The following is a 27,299-nucleotide window of genomic DNA, read 5'->3' as shown; positions in this document are numbered from 1 at the left end:
GATCCCCCTCTGAGTCTGGTTAGGGTAAGGGCTTCCTCTGCTGCCCTCTGGAGGATTAGCTCCCCCTTTGGGTCTGGTTCCTCCCAAGGATTCTTCCTTCTAGGGAGTTTTTCCTTACCACTGCGACCTCTGGCTTCCTCGCTGGCGGCTTTGGGCACAGATATCGACTTTGCGACAATGCGATGTGAATAGGCGATATAAATAAAACCGAACTGAAATAGAATTTCAGCAATATGCCTCTCAGCCAGTCCACGGTGAGCCGCCATTAGGGTGTGATATGCAGTCAGCCCGCTGCCCGGGTTATAAATGATGGATTTTAGCCTATAATCTATACCCCTCAGGTGTTGGAGGTTCCAACCTTTGAGAGGAGTTTGCTGTTAGACCCTTGCATCACTTTTCCTTTGCCCTACAGAAAAACATGGAGTTGTATAAAAAAATTAATATCATTTATTAATAAAAGCATGGGGGGGGGGGGGGTATTATAGGGACAGGCAAAGGGGTCACGGCCAGGCACCTGCTTCTCGTGTCACTGAAGGGACAAGTCGTCGGGACAGATCTGCATCACTTTCAGAAATCAAATGTCTTCTTACCTTCCAAGTTCCTTAATTTTTCAGTTCCACAAACTCCAGGAGCCCGTGGAGGAAAATGTTCACTTATTTTCCATTTTAAGAGAACAGCCCTGTCCAGTAATTTACAAAAGCTTCCCATGTTTGAGATGTCTTCATCCATTATATACACAGCAGGGTGTACCACTGGTCTCTTACACGGGGGGCAGGGAGGGGGGGGGGTAGATACAAACAGGACAGGCAATTAATGAAGTGCGGTAAAACTGGATGACCAGTTTGGTCATCCAGTTTTACCATGGTCACCATTCTGGTGACCATACTGCAGTACATCTGATCTGAGTGACTTCTGTTAGATTTGCATAAGGACTACAGAGACACTTGTTCAAAAGTTTAGTTTAATATTAGGGTTACATCTATACCAAAATCATATTCCAAAAAGAATTTATATAATTTTTTTTCCTGCTCAAAAACTTCACCAGGATGCTCTTTCACAGATGCACATCAGCAACCCATATTAGACACAAGGCTAGTCAACCTGATTTAACTCAGACTCATCTTCATAAACTTAAATCTCACTAAATCATTAAATAGGTCTATACACATAAAATTAATCCAGTAGCAAGTATATAAAGTTTTATATGAGAATAGATTTAAATTTTTTTAAAAACTGCCAAAACACAAACCATGAACTACCTATGCAACAAGAGGCTCCCAGTCAGGGTGTGGGGGGGGCACCGCGCTGAAGGGATCACTGCCCACTCCCTAGATCTTGTCCAGCTCCTTATGCAGCTCCCCGAAGCTGGTGACGTACCACAAGCATCGCTCTTTCACCTGCGGTCTGACCACATTTCCTCCGAATCCAACGAAAGCGTTCTGCAACCAAGGTGACACAGAATACCGGTCAGAAGTTTGGACAAACCTAGACACAGAAAAGGTTTATTCGTGCTACAGTGATCCCCCGCTATATCGCGGTTCAGCTATCGCGCCCCCACTATCTCGCGGATTTTTCCCCGATGCGACACTATCACTCTGCTTTGTAAATCATTTTAAAAAGGGACCATGAGGCCAAACTGAATGAACTTCCACTGAGCTGCCAAGCAAATGCTTTTCCCCCAGCAATAGGTGAGAATTTGATTTGGGGGTGGGGATGAAGACCTAAGGCCCAAGTGCTGCTCTGGGTGGTTGCCCTCTCACCTACAGAGGCAAGTTGAGGGAGGCGTAGAGAATTTCCATGGTGGTCAATAAAGAAAAAGAAAAAGTATCAAAGTCTTTTTGGGGATATAAATGAAGCCAACTTAAATATTGGGGGGGGGGGGGGGCTACCCCTGGTTCCTGCGGCCCAGTCTTGCAGGCGCCTTACACTTCTACCCATTTCAGCAGTGCAGCATTTAACAAGTATAGATTATGGACCACATGAGATCCATTCTGCAAGCTTTGAGTTACTGGGTCGCCATGCTTCACAGCTACGTCACTGGCAAGCTTCACGGACACCTGGTGGAGATGCTACACGTCAAGCCATTTCATGAAGGAAAACTTTACCCTCGGTGTGCAGACTGAAATACCACCAAGTACCGCAAGTAAAAACGGCCCTGCCAGGTACGGTTTCTTCTTTTTAGGGCTGTGTGAATGTTAAGAGATAATGTGCGACTATCGTGTTAATGCGCATGATATTCTGACACCCATATGGGACAAAGGAATGAGCAAATGCCAGAATTCAGAGCTAAAGTCAAAACGGTCAGTGAGCGTCACGCACAGAAGGCGGACAAAACAAACATTGTCACTGGTTTAATTTCATTAAATCAAAAAGACGGACACACACGATAATGCAGAGAAATAAAAAAAGAAAACTTGCTATATTTATTTTATTGAAGGTTAATCTCAAACTGAGGATCTTTCTGGTTAAGTGCATTTAAGTGTCTGTCGACCTTTTTCATACCATTTGTCAAATAGGTTTATGATCAGCAGCCACCAGCAGATGATCTACTAGAACAATGACAGTGTAAAAGGAATAAATCCCACCCAATCAGCACACACACGCAGAGCAAAATTAACTAACGTTAAAGAACAGTATGTCACTGATGCCACTGCAGGAGCTCTGCATGCACTCTGAGCCAATTGATTTAATCTTGCCGTTAGACTCACTCACACAACCGAGGCTACAAGGTTCCCTTTGCTGGGACCCTCGTCTGCTGTTCTCCGTTTTCCTTCTGCCACATTGCCGAGTAACTGAAACTGTGAATTTTAACCGAGCACCACCAAGTTCCACGCCCCAAAACGGCGTACTTACAGCAGGGGGGCAGGCCTCCATGTCCGTGGCCCCATCTCCAATCATCACCACCTTCTGGAAGCCGTACTTCTCCTTCAGCATGCTGATCACTTTGCCTTTGCCACCAGACTCCGCGGTGGGCTGCGTCTCGTCGAAACCCGCATACTCGCCTGCGCAAAACCCTCCTCGTGAGAATGGCATCGGCCAGGCAAGCTATCGAGCAGACCGGTCGGGTTCTCGCTCACCGTTGAAGTAGAATTTGAGGCGGTTGGCGTAGACGTGATGCAGGGGGATCCCGAGCTGCGAGGCGACGTGCTCCACAATACAGCGGAACCCTCCGGAAATGAGGAAGACCTTCACACCGCCATGCTGCAGGCGTGCAACCAGCTCCCTGCATAAGTACATGCACACAGTGTCACGCAGCCAAAACGCTTGGATGGGCGGGGGGACCAGCAAAATGACTGACATACACCATTTATACAGATACATTTTCCCATGTGTGATTTACAGAGCATCCCTATAAGAAGCAGCAAACTCCACATTAAGTTCTAAGCGCCCATTACCCATATTACTGCCTTAAATGGTCCAAGCAGAGATATTTAACCCTGACACTGCTGACGGCCAGGCCACAGCCCCCAAACAGCCTGCGCACAAACAAGACAGCTGCATGACAAGTGAAATGAAACCCACTTTCACTTACTTAATACCTGGAGTCAGTTGGGGTGGGTGGTCAGTAATCAGCTTGTTCACTTGTTCCCGAGAGCATCTTATGATGCACAGCCGTTCGGTCAACGCTGTTTTAAATGACATGGACCCCCCCATAGCCTTGCGCGTCCTGAAATTCAGATCACATCTGTATGTACAATACCCTAAATATTTATAAGGTTACATAACGTTGGGGGAGGGATTTCACAAGGCATTATTTCCCAGTTAGCTGGAACACTTAAGCCAAACGTGAAAGAGATACAAGTGACTTACTGGACACTCTTCACATTTGCTTTAAGTCATCTGACACTGGGTAGTAATACAGCTTAATACAGTTTAACGTGGATCACGTACATCTCGGTGACGGCGTCCCCCACGCCGCAGAATTTGGCCAGCTGATCGATGCCCTCCTCCCGGATCACGGTGCTGTCCACGTCGAAGCAGACTGCGTCCGCGCTCCTGAAGATCTCCTTCGTCTGGGCTAAAGTTGTCATGGCGCTGTGCAATCCCCCGAAAACCAGATCACGCACATTACCCACACAAAGCCGGAAAAAAAAATATTAACATGATTTATGATGACTACGCCTTAGGATAAAAAGCAACGACAAAATTCATAGTGGATTCCGAGGGAGACTTTTCAGGTTAGGAGGTGTTGCACTGCGTTGAAGACTAGTTAGGGTGCGCTTATCTAGTTTAGGCAGGTCACGAGACAAGCACGCCCTCGACCAGTGCGCGCAACCACCTTCGGATTACGCACCGACATCTAGATACCGGTTACACTGAAGGTTTCTTGTTCGACCAAAACTACCCACGCACGACGAAACTTCAGAAGAAATTAAAGTAATTGAGAAACGTCACGGCCAGTTTGCATCAAGTGTTTTTATTGCATTAAAAATTCTTTCAACATTGACTATTACGCTGGATGTTTTTTTTTTTTTTTTAATTAAGTTAACTGTAAAGAGCAGTCCATTAAGAATGAGGAGGTATTGTCTTAGCTATTCACCCAGCTGAAGATATTGCATCACCCCTCCTGAAAAAGACACTTACTGTAGGTGGCACAAGGCGTTGATGCCGGAGAATAAAGTTAGGCAGCAGTTTGTGTAATAAGGAGTTACATTTATCAATAAGACAATGCATACACAGATTGGAGCTAGAAATTTAGTGTCGTTTTTACGCAGTGAGAAAAAAAGAATGTCAATGACAGCCCTGAAATTAGTACCATGATTACCTCTTCCGTAAAATCGTACTCCTTGTTAGCATGAAAGGTTGATCTTCCCAAACAAATGCCGACTGTACGATTGAGTTAAAAGGGTTGCCGATTTTCCTTACTTCTTCATAAAACGCAAGGAGAGTTTTAAACGATTCCGTAATAGTTCGGCGACTCCCAAGCGTCTGTAAGCGACTGGATGCCCTCAGTGCATTGGTCGGTGCTCGCGAAAACCGAGCAAATCAAAAAACAGGCACATTTGGAAGACCGCCCTCCGCTGAAGTTCACGACAGGGAATCAGAGGGTTACCCTCCAATGTACAGGTCTTGAGACGGTTGCGGCTTTCCCAAACGACCTGCCGATGCTCCCATCAGGGTTAAGCAATCCGATCTTGGATCAGCACCTACACACTAGCAGCGGTGAGAAGTCATGCAAAAATACAGTTAATCTGTGACCTTACGCCTAAAAAAAGCATGATTAACAACCTAACAATGAAACTAAGGTAATAAGTCCTCAACGATTTCCGAATGACTGATTTCGCTGATGTACCATTAGCAATCCCCTAAACCAAGTTCTGCAAAAAAAAAAAAAAAAAAACACAAGCCGCTTGCAGAGGTAAAGTCGACGTCAATTTCAGCCAGCAGATAGAGTAAAAAGCAGCAGTGAGCGACGTGGCGCGCAACCAATCATTGATGGGAGCTGGAAGTCCGTGCCGAGGGGCTGACCAATCAAAATCTATGAGAAAGGAAACGACAGAAGGCAGCGCATGTGCCACAGAAGAGTGTTCTAGAAACCGGCGAGGGCCTGTGATCCGCTACTTGCTCGATTCATTGTAGCGTTGGCTCTCGGCTGCCTTGTACCACGATGACTGCTGTTAAAGCGCTGAACCCGAAGGCCGAGGTGGCCCGGGCCCAGGCAGCCCTTGCCGTGAACATCAGCGCTGCTCGCGGACTTCAGGACGTGCTGAGAAGCAATCTGGGCCCGAAGGGAACCATGAAAATGTGAGTGCGTCGGACCCTTTGTTAGCATCCCCGGCCGGCTAGCAGAGCCGGCGCGGCTAATGGCCGAGGCAAAACCTATTCGCACAAACTGGAGATTTCATCTCCCGTGTTTGGTTAGGGGCATTAGGTAACCACCGTTCCCGGTTTGACGAAAGGCGGTTTAATTGAGTTTAACTACTAAGCTGAGGCACGGGGCCTCCTCGCGCTACCTAGCGCAGTCATTGCCTATGCGCAGTTAGCATTACGGCTAAATTTGCCAAAGTACGGCCGTATGAACTTTAATTTTACACGAAGCAGCCACACGCTGCATATTTTATGCATTTTCATTCGCTTAAATAGTAATTACTAAGATTGATTAGTGATGGCTGGCTGCGGCGCGGCTTGGATGGGTGGGGTGAATTAGCATTATACACACGTGGTTGGTGTCGATTTTGCTTAATCATAAGCCGACTGAGCAGCATTGCAATTCAGTACATAACAAAAACCGCCCAACCGCCCTGTATAGATGGACGTGAAAGATGGAGTTTGCAGTCTTAGGCTCTGCCTGTGCAATAAAACGCCCTGATCGTGCTGCCGGGCTCCGGTAGTCTGCTTGCAGAAGTTGTTTAACCCGTTGCTTGTCCCCCTTAGGCTTGTGTCTGGCGCCGGCGACATAAAGCTGACCAAAGATGGCAATGTCCTGTTGCATGAGATGGTAAGAGAAATGATGCAGTTTACCCAAGCGCTCGAAATTGTATAATAGTGAATTATGGTATTGTAATTGCCTGGCATGTGTTTCTTTGCACAGGGAACACCCATGTGTGCTTCGTAGCTCCCTTGGTCATTAGCCTGTGCTAAAGTAAAAGTCTGTTCTGTACCTCTGCATTAGAAGAGCTGTCATTCCTTCTACATGTATTCATCAGACCAGCACATTCACTGTATCTTCATGGATTGATTTTCTTGTTAAAAGTTCATATTAAAATGCCTGAATTATAATCTATGCCCTTCTGTACTTTTGGTCCAGTAAATATGCAGAAAGATTACCATTAGTATGTGTAAGCTTAACTGAAAAAGTAATTAATGGCTTGTGAGAGAATAATTATTTAAGTACAGTATTATCATTTTACAGCTTTGTTATTGGTGGCGTTTAACTAATTAATGGACTTTAATTCTTTGTTTCCAGCAAATTCAGCATCCGACAGCCTCTTTGATAGCTAAGGTGGCAACTGCCCAGGATGACATCACTGGGGATGGAACAACCTCCAATGTGCTTATAATTGGGGAGCTTCTGAAGCAAGCAGACCTCTATGTTTCGGAGGTAGACGACTGAAGGGCGCCTGCATATTCAGATGGTCGTGATTAATCTGAGTGGCCAGATTAACTGAGTCTGTGCATTTTGTCCCTGTTTTATTTGCAGGGTCTCCATCCTCGTATTATTGTTGAAGGATTTGAAGCGGCGAAGGAGAGAGCTTTGGAGGTGCTGGAACAGGTGAAGGTGACCAAGGAGATGGATCGAGAGACGCTCATCAATGTGGCTCGGACTTCCTTGAGAACTAAAGTTCACGCCGAGTTGGCAGACCTCCTGACAGAGGTGAGGTTCTTTGGTGACCGTGACCATCAGACACTTGGATGCTTCATGAGTTCTTGTTTGTGGGTGGAATACGTTGTAGAGAGGTTAAGCTTGCACTAGGGATGCTTAACTGTACACACTGTTTGTACAACTACCATCAAAGTGTAAATGCTCCTCCTTTTGAGGCCAAGACGTTCTGTAGGGGTAGGTAGTACTTATAACTGTTTGCTTTTTTTTTATTGAAGAGCATCAACCTGGTAGGTCTAATCTGCTAATGAATGTGTGCTTAAATAGAAGCCTTCATACATGCAGATATGAGAGACTAAGTGACCGTGGCGTAGATCCCACGTCTGACACGTGTGGCATCTGATCAGTCATCGCCAACTTTCAGGAGGTATTATGGAATGACAGAGAGAGAATACAGAGTCTTGTCCATTTTCACAGTGGCTTTACACAGTCGCAAGCTATTTGTACAGCGAGAGGGAGCCTGCTAGTCCGATCAGTGTGCATATTGGGATTGTCTTCAGTAAACACCCTTCCTTCTCCTGTTAGGCTGTGGTTGATGCCGTGCTTGCTATCCGGAAACCTGACGAACCCATCGACCTGTACATGGTGGAGATCATGGAAATGAAACACAAAACGGAGACCGACACAACGTGAGTTGTAGCGTTCGCCTTTCAGAAAGGGCTACGTTGTCTCCACATTTCAATCTTTTCCAAGTGAGTTCTTCATTAAATATTAACTGTTCGGTTGATGTCACAGGCTGATCAGAGGCTTGGTGTTGGACCATGGGGCCCGTCATCCTGACATGAAGAAGCGTGTAGAAGATGCCTATGTGCTGACCTGCAATGTCTCCTTGGAGTATGAAAAGACGTGAGTATCTGTGTCCTGAGAAAAGCCTGAGGTATGACTGTTAGGCCCTTCAAGGCCCTTAATCCCAACTCTTCTATGGGCACATGAGGCTGACTGACCCTGCACTCTAGCTCCAAAACTTGTTCATCTGTATATACATGTGTGTTGATGTATCTCCCAAAGAGTACTATATGCAACATCTACCCAGTGTCCCCACAGGGATGAATGAAGTAGCTCTTTGCTTAGTGTCAGTAATTGTGTTTCAGCTGAACCTGTTCGTTGAAGCCCAGGTGATTGTCTGTCTGTGTGCTTCTCTGTTCTTGGTTTCAGCGAGGTCAACTCCGGCTTCTTCTACAAGAGTGCCGAGGAGAGAGACAAGCTGGTCAAGGCTGAGAGGAAGTTCATCGAGGAGCGAGTCAACAAGATCATAGACCTGAAGAGAAAAGTTTGTGGGGATGGACAAAAGGGATTCGTTGTGATTAACCAGAAGGTACAGGATCTCTAGGTCATTCATCTCAATAGGAACCCAATGTTCATATTTGCCATCAGTTTTCTTTGCTGAAAAGGTGGCAATGGTGGTGATTTTAAGGCTGCACAGGGAACACCCATGTGTGCTTCGTAGCACTCTTGGTCATTAGCCTGTGCTATAGCGAAGGCCTGGTCTGTACCTCTGCATTAGAAGAGCTGTCATTCCTTCTACATGTATTCAGCGGACCAGCACAGTGAAGCTAAACTGTTGGTCTATCGCAGGGGTGGTCAGTCTTACTGCAAAGGTCGTGTGTGTGTGCAGGTTTTTGGGTAACCTTTATGTCAGCCGTTCAAGGCTAGGTGTGAGGATTCATCAGCTAGTCAATCCTCTAATTAATAATGTAATTGTGGAGTTGCAGCACACCCCCAAATACAAGATAGCTTTTACAGGATAAGACTGGCCACCCTTGGTCTACCGTCTAAATGATGAGGTCGCTCACTGAATTAATTGGCATCTCCCTGTGGACAGGGCATCGACCCGTTCTCCCTGGATGCCTTGGCGAAGGAGGGCATCGTGGCTCTGCGCAGGGCTAAGAGGAGGAACATGGAAAGGTGCAGCTTGGTCCTATTTCAGCAGCTTTACAGGCTTCACAGTCAGGGGCTGCATCCTTGTAAGGCTGCGTTCCACAAGGTTCCCATTCCAAAAGCTCTTTCAAATGCAGTCTAGAAATGCATCCTTTTGCTGAGGTCATGAAGAATCCAGCCGATGGATTCTATGCAGCCCAGCATATCCCATGATTCATTGTGCAGAGGTAGAGTGGACGTGTCCCGCCTTTGCAATAAGAGCGGCGCTTCATGACTCGGGGATAAAGGTGCGAATAGCTGGTGACGGTAATTCTTTTAGGCCAGAACGTCCCATTTGACAACACTTTCTGTTCGACCTTGAACAACGCAGCCTACAAAGGCTATGCCTTCATAGTCCGCATCCTTCCAGGGATGCAGTCTCTGAATTATTGGCTCCCTGGAGTGACGTAAGATCCTGCATTTTGAGTGTCCTACTGCTCCTTCTGTGGTAGTTGTGTGGATGATCCAGAACTGTAGGACTGTAACCCACGTTCCTAGTGGTGGCTGTCTGGCATGGCTGAATTCTGCATTACTCTGTCAGTGGTTTGTGCAGTCAGACACCATGCGAGAGCAACGTCGTTCACTCGCTGTTTTGTGCAGTGGTGGCCTTCTCCCATTTAGGCCACTGCACAGGAGTGAATACAGTGCACGCGCAGCAGAAAGGCCAGTGAGGATGTGCCGTTCCACACCGTGTGACCACTGGTTTTGTCTGTAGGCTCACTTTGGCCTGCGGTGGCATCGCAATGAATTCCGTGGATGACCTCACACCGGAGTGCTTGGGCCACGCCGGGCTGGTGTACGAACATACACTGGTAAGTCATTCCCATGGTGTATCGCCTGGAGGGGGGATTGGAGATGGGAGTGTTTTGAAGCTGCCAGTGCCTACTAGTGTTCCTGATTGGTTTGGCCATCCCCGTGGTGCAGGGAGAGGAGAAATACACATTCGTGGAGAAGTGCGGTAACCCACGCTCGGTGACGCTGCTGGTGAAGGGGCCCAACAAGCACACGCTGACCCAGATCAAAGACGCCGTGAGGGACGGGCTGCGTGCTGTCAAGAACGCCATCGAAGACGGTTGGTTTCCCTGCTGCCGCCGCCAACTTGACCGATGGCTGTTAAATTAGCATGTAGCATGGCTAGCTAAGTAGCGCCACTCAGTGGCTACACAGGGCGATGGGTTGTGGAGGCCTGTGAGCTCACTGGGCCTGTGCTGGTGTCTCCCCCGCAGGGTGTGTCGTGTCGGGGGCCGGTGCCTTCGAGGTGGCCGTGGCTGATGCTCTGGTGAAGCATAAACCCAACGTGAAGGGCCGGGCTCAGCTGGGAGTGCAGGCTTTTGCAGATGCCCTACTAATCATTCCCAAGGTACTCGAGTGCTTCTTTAATAAGCTTCAAACCAAATGTTTTTGTTCAGCTTTTAATCGTCGTTTTTCTGTCTTAGGTTCTGGCACAAAATTCGGGATATGACCCACAGGAGACCTTGGTGAAGCTTCAGACTGAGCATAAAGAATCAGGACAGCTCGTAGGTGTGGACCTCAGCACAGGTAACGGCATTTCTCAAATGAATTTGTGTGTCTGACATCGGCAGGGGACACTTAAGTAGATCAATAGGATGCTACACTGATGAAAATTTGTGGTAAAAATACTAAGGCCATGTAGAGCTGAATATGTCCTCCTCTTCAAAAGGGGAACCGATGATTGCTGGGGAAGCTGGCATCTGGGACAACTACAGTGTGAAGAAACAGCTTCTACATTCGTGGTAAGATGTGGGGGGTTGCTGAAGAATGTCCCATTTGTGCACTGCGTGGTTAATGTCACTCTCTAAGTCAAAACTTTCTCTCAACAGCACGGTCATCGCAAACAACATCCTGTTAGTTGATGAGATCATGAGAGCTGGCATGTCGTCCCTTAAGGGTTCAGCCTGACCTGGCCTTCTGCCTTAGTGTCCGTGGATAGATCTCCATTCCCAGCACTTTGGAAGTCTTTTGGTGTGAAGAGGGTTTTGTTGATCAGTCAAGGCTACCGGTCCTCCCTACATCGTTTTTCCCTCCCTGTGGAATCATTTTGTCCAGGAACATCGGATTTATGGCACTGAACTGTACAGTTAACCCCTTTATAACCAATAAAATGTTTTGCCCTGGAAGTTTTCTGTTTGATTTGAAGCTTCTCACTGATTGTCAGACAAGTGACAGATGTAGTGAGTTTAGTTGTTCCTGCATACATCTGCTTAGTTCCACATGGGTTCCTCACTCAACATCCTACATGTCATGCTGACATTTGGCAGATGGTGATGCTGTGGTGTCTAGTTCAATAATTGATATTTCCTAATCTGTGCTGATCCAGGCAGCTCCAGTTCATTGCAGGGCTCATATACGATATGGACAGTTCAGGCACCAGTGAACCAATCAGCAGTTCTGAATTGTGGGAGGAATCCCATGTGACTGACAGGAGTACATGCTAACAGAAGAGATGCTCTGCCCCCTGCTGTTGGGGTGTGGCAAAAGTGTTCATCTCTTCGCCCCCCTCCCTTCCTGCCACTACTGATGTGCCTTCTCAGTGAGCTGGGTGGTGGACAGGTCACTCATCTTCAAACAAGCCACACGAGTTTCAGATGGGTATTAACAATTGTTCTTTAATTGATAGCTATTCCACCAGAGTAGTAAAATATTAAGGTACTATTGATACAATAGCATTTTAAATGTGTACTAAAACCATAAACACACTCAAACCTCAGCGCATAATAAATAATGCATTTTACATTGCAGTACATGCAGTTTCAAGTATGCATGTTAAATGCATCAAGTTTAAACAAGCATCAAATTAAAACAGACATGCATTCACAAACTAAAGTACCAAATCATACAATAAAACCAAAAAGGTTAAACGCTTACTAACGCTGTTCATCTCTCCCCCCCCCCACCCGCCATAGCGTCATGCTACCACATGCTGAGCAGCACCTCCTCCCCCGCAAGGGAGAGCAGGATAGCCTTGGGGCTGTTCTCGAACAGGGCTGCCCGGTTCTGCGTCTGCCCTTTCTTCACCCAGTGGCCGTAGATCTTAAAGGCGCAGGCATCGATCAGCTTGCGGATGGGCTTCACGGCGTACGGGTCGCTCTTGATCACCTCCTTGGTGACGGGCTTGGCGCGTCGGTAGTTGCAGTAGATACGCATGGAGGCGAGCACGGTTAAGCAGATGACCTAGAGCAATCAGAGAGTCGGGAAGTTAAAAGTCGCTCGAAAACACAAAACGTCCTCACCGGTCTGTTCTGCCATGTGCCGCACCTTAAACTTCCTGTAGGGGCTGAAGTGACGCACTTCCTCCACTGTGTACTGCTGGAAGAAGGGGTGGTTCAGGGCATCGGAGGCTGTGTAGCGTTTCTCGGGGATCACCACCAGCAGCCGAGAAATCTGGCAGGGGACAGACAGCTTAAAACGTGTCCATCAGCTCTGGGACAGTCACGCTGCAGGACTGGGGCGGCCCCTCGTACCAGGTCTTTGACTGTATCCGAGCGGTCGTCCCACTCTGGGGAGGTGAACTGGTAGTTCCCGGCCAGAATCATCCGGAGCATCAACATCTGTTTGCGGTGCCAGAACGGAGGGGACCCGGCCAGGAGAGTGTACATAATAACTCCACAGCTCCACCTGAAGGAATAAGTGGAATCTTCTACCCAGAATTCTCAGAGTTTGATAAACTTCAAGAATGGTGGTCGATGATCTAGATCGCCACCACAGGCGATGTGGCATTTAAGGTCACAGCCCTCCAACTGTGGAATTCCCTCCCTCAGAACCTTCAAGAAACTATTTCTCTCCCCATATTCAAATCTCGCCTCTCTCTGCTACCCAACCTTTCTTGATCACTGACTGTCACTGTGTCCATTTGCTGTTACTACAGTTTGAGTTTGTGGCCTCAGTCATATTTGCGATTGTATTTTATCTCTTCCATCTTTTATTTGTAGTTACATTAAGTTATTTCCTCTTTGAAGCATCCTTGGGTTGTCGAAAGGCACTACATAAATCATAATTGTTGTATATCCACTTATTACACTGGTCCCAGTGTTTAAGGCAGTATACGCCAGAGATGTTGATCTGTCCCACACACACGCAGACACAATGTAACAGTAATTTAGAGTCACCTGGTCACATGACCTGCTCTTCTCTGGACAGTAAGAAAACCGAGACTCCCAAGGAGCAGAGCGAAGGCAACTTCAAACCCACAACCCCGGAGGTGTGACTGTAGTGGCGCATGAACTCCCCAGCCTGTCCCAGTGTAAGAGTAACAGGGAGCTGTGGGCCAGCTGGCACTGGTACTCACAAGTCGACAGCGGTCCCATATCCCGGGTGATTAGCATCCATAGAGCACTCAATTATTTCAGGTGCCAAATACCCGGGTGTCCCACAGACCTCTGTAACACGGTGAGAGATCATAGTGAAAATCAAGCGCTTTATACAAAACAAATTATTCTCATATTTAGTATAAACGTATTACTGTTTGGCCACAGCTACTTGTTTTTTTACAAGTGCCCTTTTTAAAATTCAAATGCTTTTCAACTAAACAAAGCAGTCGAATCGAGGGAAACTGATTTTAACATTCAAAATCTTCTGGATGACTGTGGCTTTCTATCCTACTTTGTTAAAATTACGCACAGACATACAATCCACCCTCATTGGCGCAAACATGGTGCAGAACATAAGGCAGAGAGCAGGCAAACTGCAAAGGCCTGAAGACAAGGACCCCACCGTTGAGCTTCTGCCCCTGCTCAATCTGCACAGAGAAGCCAAAGTCCGTCAGCTTGATGTTCATGTGGTCGTCCAGCAGGATGTTTTCAGGCTTCAGGTCTCTGTGGACGATGTTTATGGAGTGGAGGAACTGGACCACCTCCAGCAGGGCACGCATAATCTTCCTGAGGAGGGGGGGGATACAGGTCAGCAGAGCTGCACTGTCAATTTGCCCCCAGCAAGATGATGAAAAAAACTTTTTTTTTGAAAAAAAGATTTCTGTGATGCTTTGATAAATAATTGTGTAAATGCATTAAGGAATTTTAAAAGCAAACTCATCTGCTACCTGGTCTCCTTCTCACTCAGTGTAACTTTCTCTGTCAGGTAGTCAAACAGCTCCCCTCTTCTCATCCTGAGGCAGAGAGAGTTGCAGATTCATGATGATGTCCGTGCCCACCTCAGTGCTGAGACACAGCAAGCCAGACCCAGCTGCCACTACGCAAACGCTGCCCCCCATGACGTTCATTGAATCTCATTTCTATGAGCCTTAGCACTGGTGCCAGGGTGGTTGTGTGACTCACACAGCCTTACTGCTCCAGGGCCCCCCCCAAGGGTGGATATGTGTTCCACATGGGAGCCCCCCCGGCTCAAATTTCCCTCTGCAACTCAGACTGGGACGTTCCCAGCACATGATGTATAAATAGTATGAGCGGTTACTCCTGTGGCCCGTCCCAGGAAGGCGAAACCTGACACGCCACGATGCCCTTTGCTGGGGCATTTTCGGAAGTGTGGGCGACCCCTCCGACACCCAGGCTTTGGGGAGTAAGGGCAGGCGGGTGCCACACAAAAAGGCACCGGCTGACCATCTGACACAGAACAGGACGATGAATATGCTGACTAGCACAGGGTCGCCTGTACGTTTACATATTTACAGTTCGACGCCTTAAGACACGAGTGGGGGATGGTGCACTTACAAATCAAATACCAGGAAGAAGAAGGCCTTGGTCTCGTAGCAGTCCTTCAGCTGTACTGCAGAAAGAGTGAATGCCAATTAGCAAGGAAATACTCTGTAACACCGAGCAGAGACATGAGAGGGCCACCTGGCACCCAGGGCATGATGGGAAATTGTCAGTGGGGCAAGGGAGCAGGCGATCAACAGATGGATCAGTGCAGCGTATATCGCAAAAGCTTATAATGAGACACACGACCTCTCATCTGACCCACAAAAGCAGCTCATGCCTCAGATAGGACAGAAAGGATCAACATGACAAAAATCACAGTCCTGCAGTGACATTAGTCAGCTTACTGATGTTCTCCTTGCCGTAGACCTTCCTCAGAATGTCGATCTCCTTGACGGTGGCCTCCCGGATCTCCTCGATCTCCTGAGGAGTCATTTTGTCAGATGGGGTGATGTCTATGATCTTGACAGCATACTCCTGGCCGGTCCGCTTGTCCACACAGCGCCGTACTACGCTGCTGACACCTCTGAGATGAGGACATTCCAGTTACCATGGCAATCAGCATTCCTTTGACCTGTGAACCCTGGCTCAGGTATAAAACTGGCCTGGCCATTTAAGTATTGTGACTTGACTCTTGTTTACTATATTTAATTAAAGCCATTAATGAACATAGAACACTTATGGTGGGATGTAGTGGGATGGTATCTGACAGGACACCAAAATTATGATCAACAAACTCTATTGGATCAGGTGTAAAAGCAGAGTACCAAGCCACCAAACTGCAGGTTACCATGCCTGAGTGCATTAATAATACTCATAATAATCCCCCTACCTCTCGCAAGCTAAGTGAGCACGCTGCCATGTGAGCTAATCCCCCCCCCCACCCATGTTTTGTAACTGCGAACTTCCAGGAATTAGACTGTTATCCTTCCAGAACAAGAACAAAATGTTTCTTTACCTGAGGAGCGTCACAAAATTACCTAACTCAATTTCACAGTCAATGACAGTGATTTGCACTTTGTCCACTCTGTGTGTTTGTATGTGTACTATATACATATTGGATACTACACACACACACTTAACTTAAATAATAAATATATACTAATATTTATAAACATGTATACATACACACACACCTTTCTTGAAAAAAACATCAAAAATTGCTAACAATACCATGCAACATAACGGAAACACATTCATGGTACTTGTAACTTCCCAAGAAACAAATCAATAACATTTTAAATACTCCTTCATAATTCAAAATCAATATAATGACATGCAGACGCAGCCATTCCCTCTGCTTTACAAAGGTCATGTCTGACCCTGGTGTGGCTGCCAAGCACAATCTAGTGGACGACACATGTACGACCCATTTAGCTGCAGAACACAAATCCACACTGAAACCTTCACACTAACTGCTGATACAAAACCTGCTGATGCATAATGAGGAAATATTTAAGAAAAGAAAAGCAACAGAGTGATAAAATATTACAAAACAGGGTAAAATGGTGTAAAGTAGCAATACCTTCCAAGGATCTCCTTAGGTTCATACTTCTCATAGAACTCCTGGGCCCCCACCCAATCAGGGATCTCATCTTCTCTGGTCATTCTGGGGTCAAAGGTTATCCGAAGCTACCGAGCTACGGAATACAAACTGCAGTAACAGGAATAAAAGCAGAAAAACAAGCCATCATTTAATCCTGACCTTTATTAGGTTCAGACTAAGAGACCTAAGCATCCCAGTCTACTCAATAAAAAAAACACATTAAGTTCAAGGCGCTGTATTTATGTATTTTATGTATGCATAAACACACAGTGTCCTTTCACCACGGCTCTCCAGCTGCCTGTGAAGAGAGAGCAAGACACCGGATCATCCCTGAAATGCCAGTTATGAAATTGTGTAGCGTTAAAGATAGGCTGAGGTGGCATCTCAAAGGGGTGAATGGTTCACTCAGAACATAACACGTTTAAGGATATAACTAAAGCTAAAACTGCAAATATGATACCAAGTTTCAATCATGCTTATACTTTTATTCAAATCCAATCGTAATTCTCTGGACACCTTCACAACAAACAACACGAATGCAAATATGTAATCCTAAAACCACAAACAGAACAGGATTCACAACTTTCAGTATTGCAAAATCACCTTAAATTTAATCTTAAATAAATCATTAATACTGCTAACAGTCCAGTTCCCGTAACAGTTATAGTATGACAATATTCATAAACTTGGATCATGTGTTGAATTTATTCTCTAACGATCTAAATACCTTTACTGACACATGGCAGTGTGAGGGACAGAGATCTCTCCCCCAAGAAAGAGCAATCGGGCTGATAATCTTACATGGCATTCCATGAAGAGTAACCGTCAAAGTTTTATTGTAATAAATGGTTTGACAGTGAACATTTGGTATCAGAAACGACTAGCTGGTCGGCTGTTCATTATATTTCAGAAAAACATACTGAATATGGTTAAATTAACTACTGGTTAATTTCAATTTCACACACGTATACTGTATCTGGTATTTTCGAGCAGCAATAACACGAATCTGTAACTTGACAAAATCATTGACCTTCTCCCATCTCTTAAAGCTAATAATTCTCCATGGACTTGTACTCACCTCCAAAACACTGGCCTACTCCATTTGTAACATATATTTCATCGTTTTATTAAAATATAAAGCCGAATGCATGCAATAACCAGATCCGCGGCGCTTGGGAATACCTAAGAGTTCAACGAGAAATGCACCGAAACTGCTTTTCCTAAAGCGAAAATGCGTCTTCCGCCAGTCCACTGTGGAGTCCGGGGACTGAGGGAGACCGATACCAAAAATAAACAGCGCTGTAGGAAGCAGAGCAGCCCTTACGGACATAAACACAATACCACTTCTAATATATTTAGTGACATTTCACAGGTTGTACCCAGTGCAGTGGGTGTCGGCATGGAGCCACATACAAAGAGCCAATCGGAGACCTGCATTCCGTCTTATCAAAATAAGAGCCCATTTGGGGCGACAAACAAAGAGTTTGAGACATTTTCCTGTTACACCAGCAACACCGAGGTCACCTTATTCCGGAAACTACTGGAATTGCATTTTCAAGCGTTTCCTCATGCCTTCCGCATATACAAAAAGCCTATGACACGCAGGGCTCTTGGGGAATTTCAAAATTCAAACAAACTCCTAGGAGTCGTGAATTTGTATTTCCAAGATTATACTCAGCATAATATTAAATACAAGAAATCACAATACTCTTTATTATGTAAGTATATGCCTACCTGTTACACGTACGACACGTCCCATACAGTGCTCACACCGTGCCTAAAACAAATGAATATTTCAACGTTAGGCTTTGCGGTGACAAGCTACGGCCTGTACTACTGTGTGTATCTATCAATGAAAAAAAATCATACCCAACGACGAAACAATCCGTCACAGCTGTCGGTGGAAACAATGCAGGCCTAACTAGCCATCTTCTTGTCCTTAGGAATAACAGTGGTTATACCGAATAACAAAACCGACAAGGTACTGAAGTGAAAGCCCGGAGCGAAAAATCTGCCCTTCGGCTGAAGCTCGGATGCTCATGCCGCTTCCGCGTTTAGTCACGTGGTTTGGGTTCATCCAAAACATGGCTTCCCCGGGAATCACAAGCGATCAAAACAGGCGCACTTAAGCCCCCGGCAGGCTTTTCATGCTAAAGGGTACTAAAACCTGGATTTAACAGCACACTTAATAATTAATTTCACATTATGCTATTGTCACGTTGAACGTACTACAGAATTGTACTTAGTGTCTACTGTGTTTTCTGTACCCTACATGTTACGATTTTGTATTTTAATCCGCAAATAATAATTTCACTGCACAGTGACAAAACTTTGGATATTTATGGTATCGATAGGCGCAATTCTGAATGCATGTAATACATTTTAATTGTGTTACATCCCCTTTCCAAATTATAATACACTAGAGGAGTGAAAAGGCTTGTAGAGAGAAGATGACACACATAAACTGCCAAAGTTCTGTGTCAAATTAAAGTGGAGACTTCCAGAAACTCTTGAGCATGAAATGCCATCATTTTTCAAAACTGCCATCTGAACGGATTCACCAGATGTTCTAGGTGCAGTGTGCTGTGTGACATTCCTAAGGTCGTAAACACTGAAACATGACCTCTACTCAATTCTAGAAGATACCTTCTTCAAACACTGGCACAGGAAGAAGTCAGCAGCTTTATATTGATATTCCTGCAGGACAATGCCCCTCCCCATGCATCAAAGTATTTCATAGATTGACCAAGAAAGGCTTGAAACGTGACTGAATTATAACCTGACCCCTTCATCGTCTGACTCAACCCCATTGAGAACTACTGAGCCTTACCAAAGTGTGAGATTTACCAAGGTAGCAAGCAGTACCCTTCTCAGAGCAGCATCTGGGAGGTGGTCCTAACTGGCTCAGCTAATATAGGACCAGAACAAATCAAAAACCTGATTGGTTCTGTGGGCAACAGACTCATGAAGGTTACTGAGAAGAAAGATGGCTATACTGGACATTAAACTTGGTGTAGTGGGCGGTATAGAACGACTAATAGCTTGTTATTCCTTATATATACTGAATAACAAAAAAATTGTTTTTTATTATTATTTCTATTGATGGTGAAGAGAGAGAGAATCCACTTAGTTTCTGATTGTCTAATAATTCTGCACACTGACAAGCAATCATTTTTCTTTTATTTAGGTACTTACCTAATAATTCTGCACACAGTGTATGAGTCCAATTTAAGGGCATTATGCTTGTCTGGGTGACTCTAAAGTGCTGATCATAATTATCCAAACTCCATAAAGTAACCAACATTAAATAAAATTCAGTTGTCACAGAAGGCAAAAAACACATATCAGTATTTGGGAGGAAGTGACATGGATGATTTATTTTCAATCAGTATACTGAAAGCACGCGTATCCACTACATTAAGACACACATTTTAATATCTGATTCTACAATCGGCAGCCTTTCACTTACAAGGAGACCTTTATGCCTTCATTACATTATAACTTAAACCTAATGGCAAAGGTCAGCAATTGTAAAATTACATCTATATTACACAAAGCATGTGTTCTGGATTCATGTCTTCAGTCAAAACTGCATTTCTCATGTCTTAGGAGAACCCTGTAGAAGAAAAAAAGAGATTCGTGAAATTCAGTCTTGAGCATAATAATTTGACACACAGTCTGAGTCACATGTATAGACCACACCTTCCCAGGAATTTTATCTCTCATTTGGCTTCACTACATGTCACCGCAGAAGTGTGGCCAAATGAGATTGAATCCCATAACACTAAACCCAATCTTGAGTTGCTAAATGATAATAAATGAAATGATTATACTTTACTGATCCTGGTGGGGAAATTCTCTTGCCTCATTTTACTCTCCATACCACACAGACACATATAAAGGTGAGAGGAAGCTCGGCTGTGGGGGGCAGGCCGATACGGACGCAGGAGCCCCGTGGAGCGCAGGGCACACTTACCGTTGGAGAACTTGCACTGTTTGAGCACCTCGCTGAAGCCCTCGCACAGCTTGAGGTCGCTCTGGCTCTGGGCACACTCGAGAAACTGTCTTAGCTCATACGCACATGGGCCTTGCTGGGGAGCCTGCTGGTACAGGGGCTGGGGCTGGGTCTGGTAGGGCTCCTAAGGAAGGGGATACAGGAAGTAAGTATACTACGGGCTAGTGACAGTCTCTTCCAGTACTGACAGGCAGCAAAAGAGTTACCTGGTAGGTGACGTCAGGTCTAGCCGCCTCGGAGCTCCCGCCGCCCCCCCCGAAGCCCCCAGTCATAGCGTGTCCTATGGTATGCCCCACTGCAGAGCCCACAGCAACACCCGCTGCCGTAGACGCCATTTGTGCAAACATTCCTGGCTGCCTGGGTGCAGTGGCCGGAGCTGCCACAGCAGATGGAGGCGGATGGGCAGGAACTGAGGAGGGAGGTGGAGCCGCCCTGGCCATGGGAGGAGGCGAAGGTGGTCCCCGGCTGTTATGAAAACATTAAAGCATGACTGTAAGTTAGCAGCCAGTCCAGAACAGGAGTCACAGGATATTATGGCAAATTTCTACGCTTTGACTCATGACGGAATGTAAATGGTGTGGTTCTGTACTGCCCTTCGACCTTGTCCAGGATAAACAGTTGGAAGATGGATGAATCTATACTATACTTATCAAATCACTGATACAAGATGTCAGTGCGCCACTGCCGGGACATTCTAGATGTGTTTACCACCTACGAGCATTAATGAATACTGCTATTACTACTTCTACTAATAATAACAATAAATTGTTCTTTCATTAATAGAACATTTCTGGCAATTCACAGGTGTCCGTCATTTCACTATCAAAAACTCCCGAGTCTATCACATTTTCAAGAAACATGAAATTGCTTACATGTACAGTCATCTACAGCCGCGAAACACGTACAGTATGTAATTTCCTATACGGAGCATAACGCGGATAAACCAGGAAGGCCGTAGTAGCACAGATAAGGCTTTTTAAAATTTCCTAACCTGGCCGGAGGAGCCACTCTAGATGTCCGGCTTCTGCTTCCTCTAGGCATTTTTAATGTAAAATAAAAGTAACTCTGTGTTTATTAACTTCTGAACAACTACACTAATACGACTGTGTCCCAACACCTTGCTCACGGTCGACCTTGCGGGAAACTGCAATCTGTCGGCGGACGTTTCGTCTCGTTGCGTCATATCCGGTTATCCATTTCCGGCACAAAAACCGGCTCCAATATACTAGAGAATTTACAATCCAGTAAATCTGTCAGTAGCAGATCAACTAAAAGCTCATTGTTTTTTACATTTATTTTTTGTATTTTTCAAATATGTGATATCAGTTTTCTATATATCGTAATTCCATGTTTAATAAAATGATAAATATAGGCCCACATTATAAATATATTTAAAAAAACATATATGAACTATGATATATTTATTATTCTGTATTGTATGTTTGGTGATTGTAAGCCAGATATATGCGAGTCTTAATAAAGATGATTTTGAATTTCAAACTGTTTCAGCAGCAGTCGCTAGTTTGCACTGCTGCCACCAGGTGTCACATTCGTGATTATGAATAGAAGACATTCTATGGGAGGAAAAAAACACAACTAATTTGTTGTCAAAACGAATATTTGAAGCAGTGGTCACCAACTGTCCAAACGTAGGTGTGGGGAGTGAAGGCTAACTTTTCTGGTCTGATCCCACAGGAGAGCTACTGTAGCCATAATTGTTCAAAAAGTTAATGCTAGATATGATAATAAGGTGTCAGACCACACAGTGATTCGCAGCTCGCTGTGTGTGGGGCACAGACCAGTCAGAGTGCCCACTGTGACCCCTAGCCACCATCATAGTGCTTATAGTGGGTATGTGAGCATCAAAACTCAACCATGAAGCAACGGAAGAAGGTGGCCTGGTCTGATGAGCCACATTTTTTTTCTGCTACGTCATGTGGACGGCTGGGTGTTTGTGTGTCGTTAATCTGAGGAAGAGATGGCACCAGGATGCACTTTGGGAAGGAGAGCCAATGGAGGCAGTACGATGCTGGGAAGCCTTGGGTCCTGCCATTCAAGTGGATGTTATTTTAACACATACCACCTACCTAAGCAATTCTGCAGACCAAATACACCCCTTCATGGCAACAATATTCCCCGGCATCAGTGGTCTCTTTCAGCAGGAAAATGCGCCTTGGCACGCTGCAAATAGCTCAGCGATGATTTGAGGAACATGGAAAAATGTTTCAAGCTGTTGACTTGACCTCCAAATTCCCCAGATCTCAATTCGATCAAGCATCTGTGGGATGCGGTAGAGAAACAGGTCTGACCCACAGGACGCCTTCAGAGGTCTTTTTAGCTGTTTTAGTGGCACGAAGGGAACCTACACAATATTAAGTGGGTGGTTTTAATGCTATGGCTGATCAGGGTGTAGCGCTTAAAGCTTTGAATCTAAAGAGAGAACCCTGAAGCAGTGAAATACACATCTACGCAAACATACAACTGCCTTTAGTTTACATGAGCAGAACTAAAACAGAAACTAAGATAGACTGGGCTGGAATTCTCCCTTATTGTTGTGCAGAAACAATGGGGATGGAGCCTTTTGAGATACAGTATTCCCTGGCCATATGTACAGAAGCAACAGGTTCCATGGAAACAAAGGCTGGGCTGTGCGTCAGGACGCCGCCTCTTTTATGGAAACCCCGCTACCCTCCATTGTCCGGGCTTTATGCAGGCTGACCTCTGACCTGCAATCAGCACCGGGTGACGCCCACACATGTGGGCACTGGCTGGGTCCCGAGGCTTCATCTCAGCAGGACACCGTTAGTCCGCCAAAGATCAAAATGTGTCAGATTAGTTTTCTGTTCTGATTTTTATTTGACCACAGTTGCAGATCTACCACATATAGATACGGCATTGAGATGCTTGAAGCAAATAATTTCACCAATTACAAGGTATATATTGTCACATTAACTTTTCAGTAACATTTCAATATTTCTGTTTTTTGACAATGTGATGCTTACATTAAAAGGCATTACACAGCTGATGTTCTTTAAAATTAACTCAGAATTCTGGCATGTTGTAAGTAGTTACGTATATCTGAGGACGCCGTTTGCCCTCCTTTCCTGCCTGGAATCGGCATCTGTTGTCCGCTGATTGTAAACCGAAAATGGCTTCCCCCACCTCCATGTGACAAAGGGCCGGCCCCCAATCCGATGTTCAGCGCGGTACCTGCTTCATGCTACCTGCGGACACAGCCAGAGTCCTCGAAAATTCATATCTCACAGGCCTTGGGGAGTGCGGTACAGCAAACCCGCTCTTTCAGTGGCATTTATTAAGGGTGGAATGGATGTTATATTAAAAATAAGAAATTCAATAAAACCAACAGTGCACTATGTATTTACAGTATGCATGGCAGAGTTATTATCGTTAGCAAAAACATTTCCGTATTTTTAACATATGAAAATAAGAGAAAAACTACAGCAACGGAAAGTACACATCGGAAATGAACTGAAATTAAAACTTTTACTGTTTTAAAATACTATTTAAAGTAAACGTTGCAATGCACTTGAACCACAAAAACAGCCACAGGCACAACATTGTGACATTTTGTAGTAGCTAGCGGAGTCTTCCATCTATCCCTAGAAATAAAATTGCTAAAACCTAAACTAAAATATATAAAAACAAGACAGATATACATCCTTAAAGACTAATAAAACCACACGAAAACCTAACTAAAACTAAAGTGGATCTCGAATAAAAACAAATATAAAAATGAAACAAAAAAACTACCACTGACAAAAGGACATAGACAGGTATATGGTATATAGACATATGGTGTTATATTCATGTTAGCTTGCAGCCTCCTGGAAGGCTGTTTAATCGCATAGCAAAGAATCATGTGATGTTCCTCAGCCAACCTTTCAATCTAACCATATATACTTTCAGTCTGATCAGAGAGGGTAGGAAAGGAACTTATGTACAATTTTTGGTCCAGTCTGCTTTCTGACTTTATGCTCATTTTTCTTGGAACTCGAACCGGACTGCGGCAACGCAGCCCCATACGCAACAGGGTGCGATGCACTGTGTGTTCCGATACAGTTGTTTCGTGTGCAGAATTAAATTTTTCCGTCAGTTGTGCCACAGTAGCCTTTCTGTCGCTCCGTACCAGACGGGACAGCCGCCGCTGCCCCTGCGCGTCGATGAGGCGTGGGCGCCCCACACCCTGTCGCCGGTTCGTAGTTCTTCCCTCCTTTAACCACTGCTGGTAGGTATTCACCACCGCCGACCGGGAACAGCCCACAAGCCGTGCCGTTTCAGAGATGCTCCGACCCAGTCGTCTGGCCATGACAATCCGTCCCTTGTCAAAGTCACTCAGATCTTTACGTTTGCCCATTTCTCCCAATTTGAAGTTAAGCTGCAGTCTCTGACACCAGTAGTGCGTCTATCTCCCACAGCTGTCCTGCTGCCTGTGGAGAGAGAGCAAGACACTTGATCATCCCCAAAATGCCAGTTATGAAATTGCATAGCGTTAAACATAGACTGATGCGGCATCTGAAAGGGGTGAATGGTATACTCAGAACATGCTAAAGGATGTAGATAAAACAGAAATAAAATTGCAGATATGATATTAAGTTGCAAGCATGCTTATAACTTTATTCAAATAAAATCACCGACAAATGACATAAATGTAACCAGAAAGCAGGCTGTCAGAACGATAGCAACGTGTGCCTCAAACAGTCCCGTCAACCCCCCCCATTTAATCCTTACCCCTCCCACATCCTTAACCACTACAATATTTAGAATTACTGAATGGATCAAATGGAAATGTGAAAGCCAATAAACATGTTTTTACCCGCATGCTCCGAGTCCCGTTAGTGACACACAACCCTGAAACTCCACCTACTCATTTATAGCACATTCCGCTTGCAGAGCAATTTACACAATCTTTCCCCAACAGTTATGTGGTTTCTTTGTGTGTCCTAATATTCACGGCAACAAAAAGTTATAAACTATATTTTACAATATTCGGACGAATACATTTCACACCTAACAGTATGAGAATCTGTACAACGTTCCCGGGACGTTCGAAAAAGATACTTTCAGATTTCAGATCGCCGTGTTCACAAGATGGCATCTGAAAGACTCCCTTTACGCCCCCTGCTGCCCTCTCTCACTGCTTCACTTTTGGGGCAAGTTGTCTCACATGTAGATTTTCATCCATATTTTGTTTTATGAAGTAGTAATAATATCCATCAAAGATCAAATAAAGTAATATCACACGGTCAAGAATCTTTTGAAAGTCACCCTTTCCTTTGCTATCACTAATACAATGTGTCTGCGAAAGCCTGAAAAATAACTTTTGAGTTATCATGCTGACAAGATCAAGTGTCCAAGATCAAGCTGCCCTTCTTTGTTGCTATCACGAAGAGGCGTTGCTTCAAGTTTGGTGCGATTTTTCTCAAAATTTGACAATGTGTCTGCAAAGTCTACATAAGATTTGGAAAATACTTTTGTAGTTACTGTGTCTTCTACAACTGTCCCTTCCTTCCTTTGCGCTTCACTTTTGGGATGATTTGTCTCAAGATTAAATCAGGTGTAGATCTTCATCCACATAATGTTTTTGTGAAGCAGTAATGAGATGAAATGCTTTTTGACATACCACATTTACCAGTTCATTGTTGTCTGCTTTCACCCTCCCCTTTACTGTCACTAAGCAGTGCTGCTTCAATGTCGAGGTCTCAAAATGTAATAATTTCCAATTTGTCATACAATGCTAATGCAAAGTTTGAAAAAAATCTGCCAAACACTTTTTAAGTTACCGTCTAAACGAGAAACCATCTGCAAAGGCAGCTGACAGGTCCTAAAACAATATGTATTACAATTCTCTTTTATCATATAAGAGTATGCCTACCTGTTAGGGGGACGACACGTCCCATAGAGTGCTCACAGCATGCCTGAAACAAATAAGTAGTTGAACATTAGGTTTTGAAGTGCCAAACTATGGCCTGTGTCTGAATAATTTTGTGCATGCATCAGTGCAGCCATATCATACCCAACCACGCAACAGTCCGCCACAGCTGTCGGTAGAGGCAGTGCACCCTTAACTACCCCTCGTCATGTCCGTCGCGATAACAGTGGTTGTGCAGAATAACAACAGCGATAAGAATATTAAACAGAAAAACTGAATTAAAAAGCTGCACTTGGCTGTAGCTCGTACTGCTGCCCAATCCGGACCGGAAATCTGACCTGTGCGACGCATGCGCGAGAACGCGTCTACATTTCGCGAGAACGCTTGTTTAATCGCTGTTGCTTTTAAACCGTATTCTTTATATAATCTGCTTACAGCAAGAAAAAGATTAAGTTTTTTAATATTAGTTACACAGAATTATTGGTCTATAAACTCTCATTAGCAAGTATTCTGGCCATGTGTGTTTTCCTAAAATAATATTTTTACAATATAATACTGCCTGACTGCATTAAAAAAGTAACTGCATTTATTGTTCGACTTCTTGTGTAACTAATATGTATAAGTGGTGATTGAAGGCAAAGGCAGCTCTGTCGCTGTCAGTGTAATATGTCCTTTATTTGCCCCTTGCAGTTTCCCCCTGTACGCTGGATGGAGCAGTCAGTACATGTGGCTGGTTGTGCAGCCAGAGATTGAGAAGAGATCAGTTCTGACAGGGTGCCAGAGCAGCCTTGGAACTGGAATCCGCAGCAGTATAAGAGGCACCCAGAGACACGGCCACTGCTGACCCTCACTGATTCAAGATGTCAAAGATTATGTAATACACTAAAGTATGATACATGTCTGTTACTTGTCATATCTCCTGATTCATTTTGATTTGGACT

At 45.0% G+C, this 27,299-nt stretch overlaps 4 protein-coding genes, 1 long non-coding RNA gene and 3 other non-coding genes across 11 annotated transcripts; 4 read left to right on the top strand and 4 right to left on the bottom strand.

The window, feature by feature from the left end:
- Window positions 1-500: 500 nt before the first annotated feature.
- Window positions 501-5,334, bottom strand: psph (phosphoserine phosphatase). Of its 3 annotated transcripts, XR_007383110.1 has the most exons (7): window positions 4,766-5,333; window positions 3,892-4,035; window positions 3,533-3,667; window positions 3,078-3,223; window positions 2,854-3,002; window positions 1,260-1,439; window positions 501-759 (listed from the first exon to the last, which is right to left on the bottom strand). XR_007383110.1 is itself a non-coding variant. In XM_048981196.1 (6 exons), the coding sequence occupies exons 1-6, from the start codon at window positions 4,872-4,874 to the stop codon at window positions 1,329-1,331; spliced, it is 693 nt and encodes a 230-aa protein (XP_048837153.1). In that variant the 5' UTR covers window positions 4,875-5,334; the 3' UTR covers window positions 945-1,328. The 3 variants fall into 3 exon arrangements, 2 of the variants coding, with proteins under 2 accessions (XP_048837153.1, XP_048837152.1); XM_048981196.1 differs by lacking the exon at window positions 501-759 and having other exon boundaries at window positions 945-1,439; window positions 4,867-5,334; XM_048981195.1 differs by lacking the exon at window positions 501-759 and having other exon boundaries at window positions 945-1,439.
- A 147-nt stretch (window positions 5,335-5,481) lies between these two features.
- On the top strand, window positions 5,482-11,376 carry cct6a (chaperonin containing TCP1, subunit 6A (zeta 1)). The gene is made up of 14 exons (XM_048981193.1): window positions 5,482-5,745; window positions 6,376-6,439; window positions 6,908-7,042; window positions 7,142-7,315; window positions 7,847-7,950; window positions 8,057-8,167; window positions 8,477-8,636; window positions 9,144-9,226; window positions 9,954-10,050; window positions 10,163-10,310; window positions 10,465-10,598; window positions 10,675-10,777; window positions 10,920-10,992; window positions 11,080-11,376. Exons 1-14 carry the CDS (start codon window positions 5,609-5,611, stop codon window positions 11,156-11,158), a joined length of 1,602 nt encoding a protein of 533 aa, XP_048837150.1. The 5' UTR covers window positions 5,482-5,608; the 3' UTR covers window positions 11,159-11,376.
- Window positions 6,525-6,659, top strand: LOC125712444 (small nucleolar RNA SNORA22). The gene has a single exon (XR_007383311.1). It is a non-coding gene; the product is annotated as a small nucleolar RNA SNORA22 (small nucleolar RNA).
- Window positions 8,737-8,871, top strand: LOC125712445 (small nucleolar RNA SNORA22). The gene has a single exon (XR_007383312.1). It is a non-coding gene; the product is annotated as a small nucleolar RNA SNORA22 (small nucleolar RNA).
- On the top strand, window positions 9,750-9,885 carry LOC125712443 (small nucleolar RNA SNORA15). Its single transcript, XR_007383310.1, has one exon. It is a non-coding gene; the product is annotated as a small nucleolar RNA SNORA15 (small nucleolar RNA).
- A 469-nt stretch (window positions 11,377-11,845) lies between the features above and the next one.
- phkg1a (phosphorylase kinase, gamma 1a (muscle)) lies at window positions 11,846-18,518 on the bottom strand. Of its 2 annotated transcripts, XM_048981327.1 has the most exons (11): window positions 18,323-18,518; window positions 18,188-18,230; window positions 16,433-16,561; window positions 15,255-15,433; window positions 14,923-14,977; window positions 14,295-14,360; window positions 13,970-14,133; window positions 13,545-13,635; window positions 12,721-12,874; window positions 12,515-12,640; window positions 11,846-12,430 (listed from the first exon to the last, which is right to left on the bottom strand). In XM_048981327.1, exons 3-11 carry the CDS (start codon window positions 16,513-16,515, stop codon window positions 12,170-12,172), a joined length of 1,179 nt encoding a protein of 392 aa, XP_048837284.1. In that variant the 5' UTR covers window positions 16,516-16,561; window positions 18,188-18,230; window positions 18,323-18,518; the 3' UTR covers window positions 11,846-12,169. The 2 variants fall into 2 exon arrangements, with proteins under 2 accessions (XP_048837284.1, XP_048837285.1); XM_048981328.1 differs by lacking the exons at window positions 18,188-18,230; window positions 18,323-18,518 and adding an exon at window positions 17,532-18,132.
- Window positions 18,519-19,803: 1,285 nt separating this feature from the next.
- On the bottom strand, window positions 19,804-21,644 carry chchd2 (coiled-coil-helix-coiled-coil-helix domain containing 2). The gene is made up of 4 exons (XM_048981330.1): window positions 21,460-21,644; window positions 20,675-20,933; window positions 20,430-20,592; window positions 19,804-20,069 (listed from the first exon to the last, which is right to left on the bottom strand). The coding sequence occupies exons 1-4, from the start codon at window positions 21,507-21,509 to the stop codon at window positions 20,059-20,061; spliced, it is 483 nt and encodes a 160-aa protein (XP_048837287.1). The 5' UTR covers window positions 21,510-21,644; the 3' UTR covers window positions 19,804-20,058.
- A 2,429-nt stretch (window positions 21,645-24,073) lies between these two features.
- LOC125712196 (uncharacterized) lies at window positions 24,074-26,718 on the bottom strand. The gene is made up of 3 exons (XR_007383209.1): window positions 26,503-26,718; window positions 26,362-26,404; window positions 24,074-24,916 (listed from the first exon to the last, which is right to left on the bottom strand). It is a non-coding gene; the product is annotated as an uncharacterized LOC125712196 (long non-coding RNA).
- Between the last annotated feature and the right edge of the window lie 581 nt (window positions 26,719-27,299).

Source organism: Brienomyrus brachyistius, chromosome 17, assembly GCF_023856365.1.
Source record: "Brienomyrus brachyistius isolate T26 chromosome 17, BBRACH_0.4, whole genome shotgun sequence".
Classification (NCBI taxonomy): domain Eukaryota; kingdom Metazoa; phylum Chordata; class Actinopteri; order Osteoglossiformes; family Mormyridae; genus Brienomyrus; species Brienomyrus brachyistius.
This window is presented reverse-complemented; position numbering and strand designations above follow the sequence as displayed.

What these genes read in the sequence shown, in the direction of transcription:
- psph (XM_048981195.1), bottom strand. Translation starts at nt 4,797, where the DNA reads ATGCTAACAAGGAGTACGATTTTACGGAAGAG. An exon ending in CCTCAAATTCTACTTCAACG is followed by an intron (nt 3,003 to 3,077) that starts GTGAGCGAGAAC and finishes GGTTTTGCGCAG; the next exon opens with GCGAGTATGCGGGTTTCGAC. An exon ending in TGGAGGCCTGCCCCCCTGCT is followed by an intron (nt 1,440 to 2,853) that starts GTAAGTACGCCG and finishes CCTTGGTTGCAG; the next exon opens with AACGCTTTCGTTGGATTCGG.
- phkg1a (XM_048981327.1), bottom strand. Translation starts at nt 16,515, where the DNA reads ATGACCAGAGAAGATGAGATCCCTGATTGGGTGGGGGCCCAGGAGTTC. An exon ending in CCTAAGGAGATCCTTGGAAG is followed by an intron (nt 15,434 to 16,432) that starts GTATTGCTACTT and finishes TCCTCATCTCAG; the next exon opens with AGGTGTCAGCAGCGTAGTAC. An exon ending in CTGAGTGAGAAGGAGACCAG is followed by an intron (nt 14,134 to 14,294) that starts GTAGCAGATGAG and finishes CCCCCTCCTCAG; the next exon opens with GAAGATTATGCGTGCCCTGC.
- chchd2 (XM_048981330.1), bottom strand. Translation starts at nt 21,509, where the DNA reads ATGCCTAGAGGAAGCAGAAGCCGGACATCTAGAGTGGCTCCTCCGGCC. An exon ending in AGAGTGGCTCCTCCGGCCAG is followed by an intron (nt 20,934 to 21,459) that starts GTTAGGAAATTT and finishes TTTTCATAACAG; the next exon opens with CCGGGGACCACCTTCGCCTC. An exon ending in GACCTGACGTCACCTACCAG is followed by an intron (nt 20,593 to 20,674) that starts GTAACTCTTTTG and finishes CCCCTTCCTTAG; the next exon opens with GAGCCCTACCAGACCCAGCC.
- cct6a (XM_048981193.1), top strand. Translation starts at nt 5,609, where the DNA reads ATGACTGCTGTTAAAGCGCTGAACCCGAAGGCCGAGGTGGCCCGGGCC. An exon ending in CAGACCTCTATGTTTCGGAG is followed by an intron (nt 7,043 to 7,141) that starts GTAGACGACTGA and finishes TTTTATTTGCAG; the next exon opens with GGTCTCCATCCTCGTATTAT. An exon ending in CCCTACTAATCATTCCCAAG is followed by an intron (nt 10,599 to 10,674) that starts GTACTCGAGTGC and finishes TTTCTGTCTTAG; the next exon opens with GTTCTGGCACAAAATTCGGG.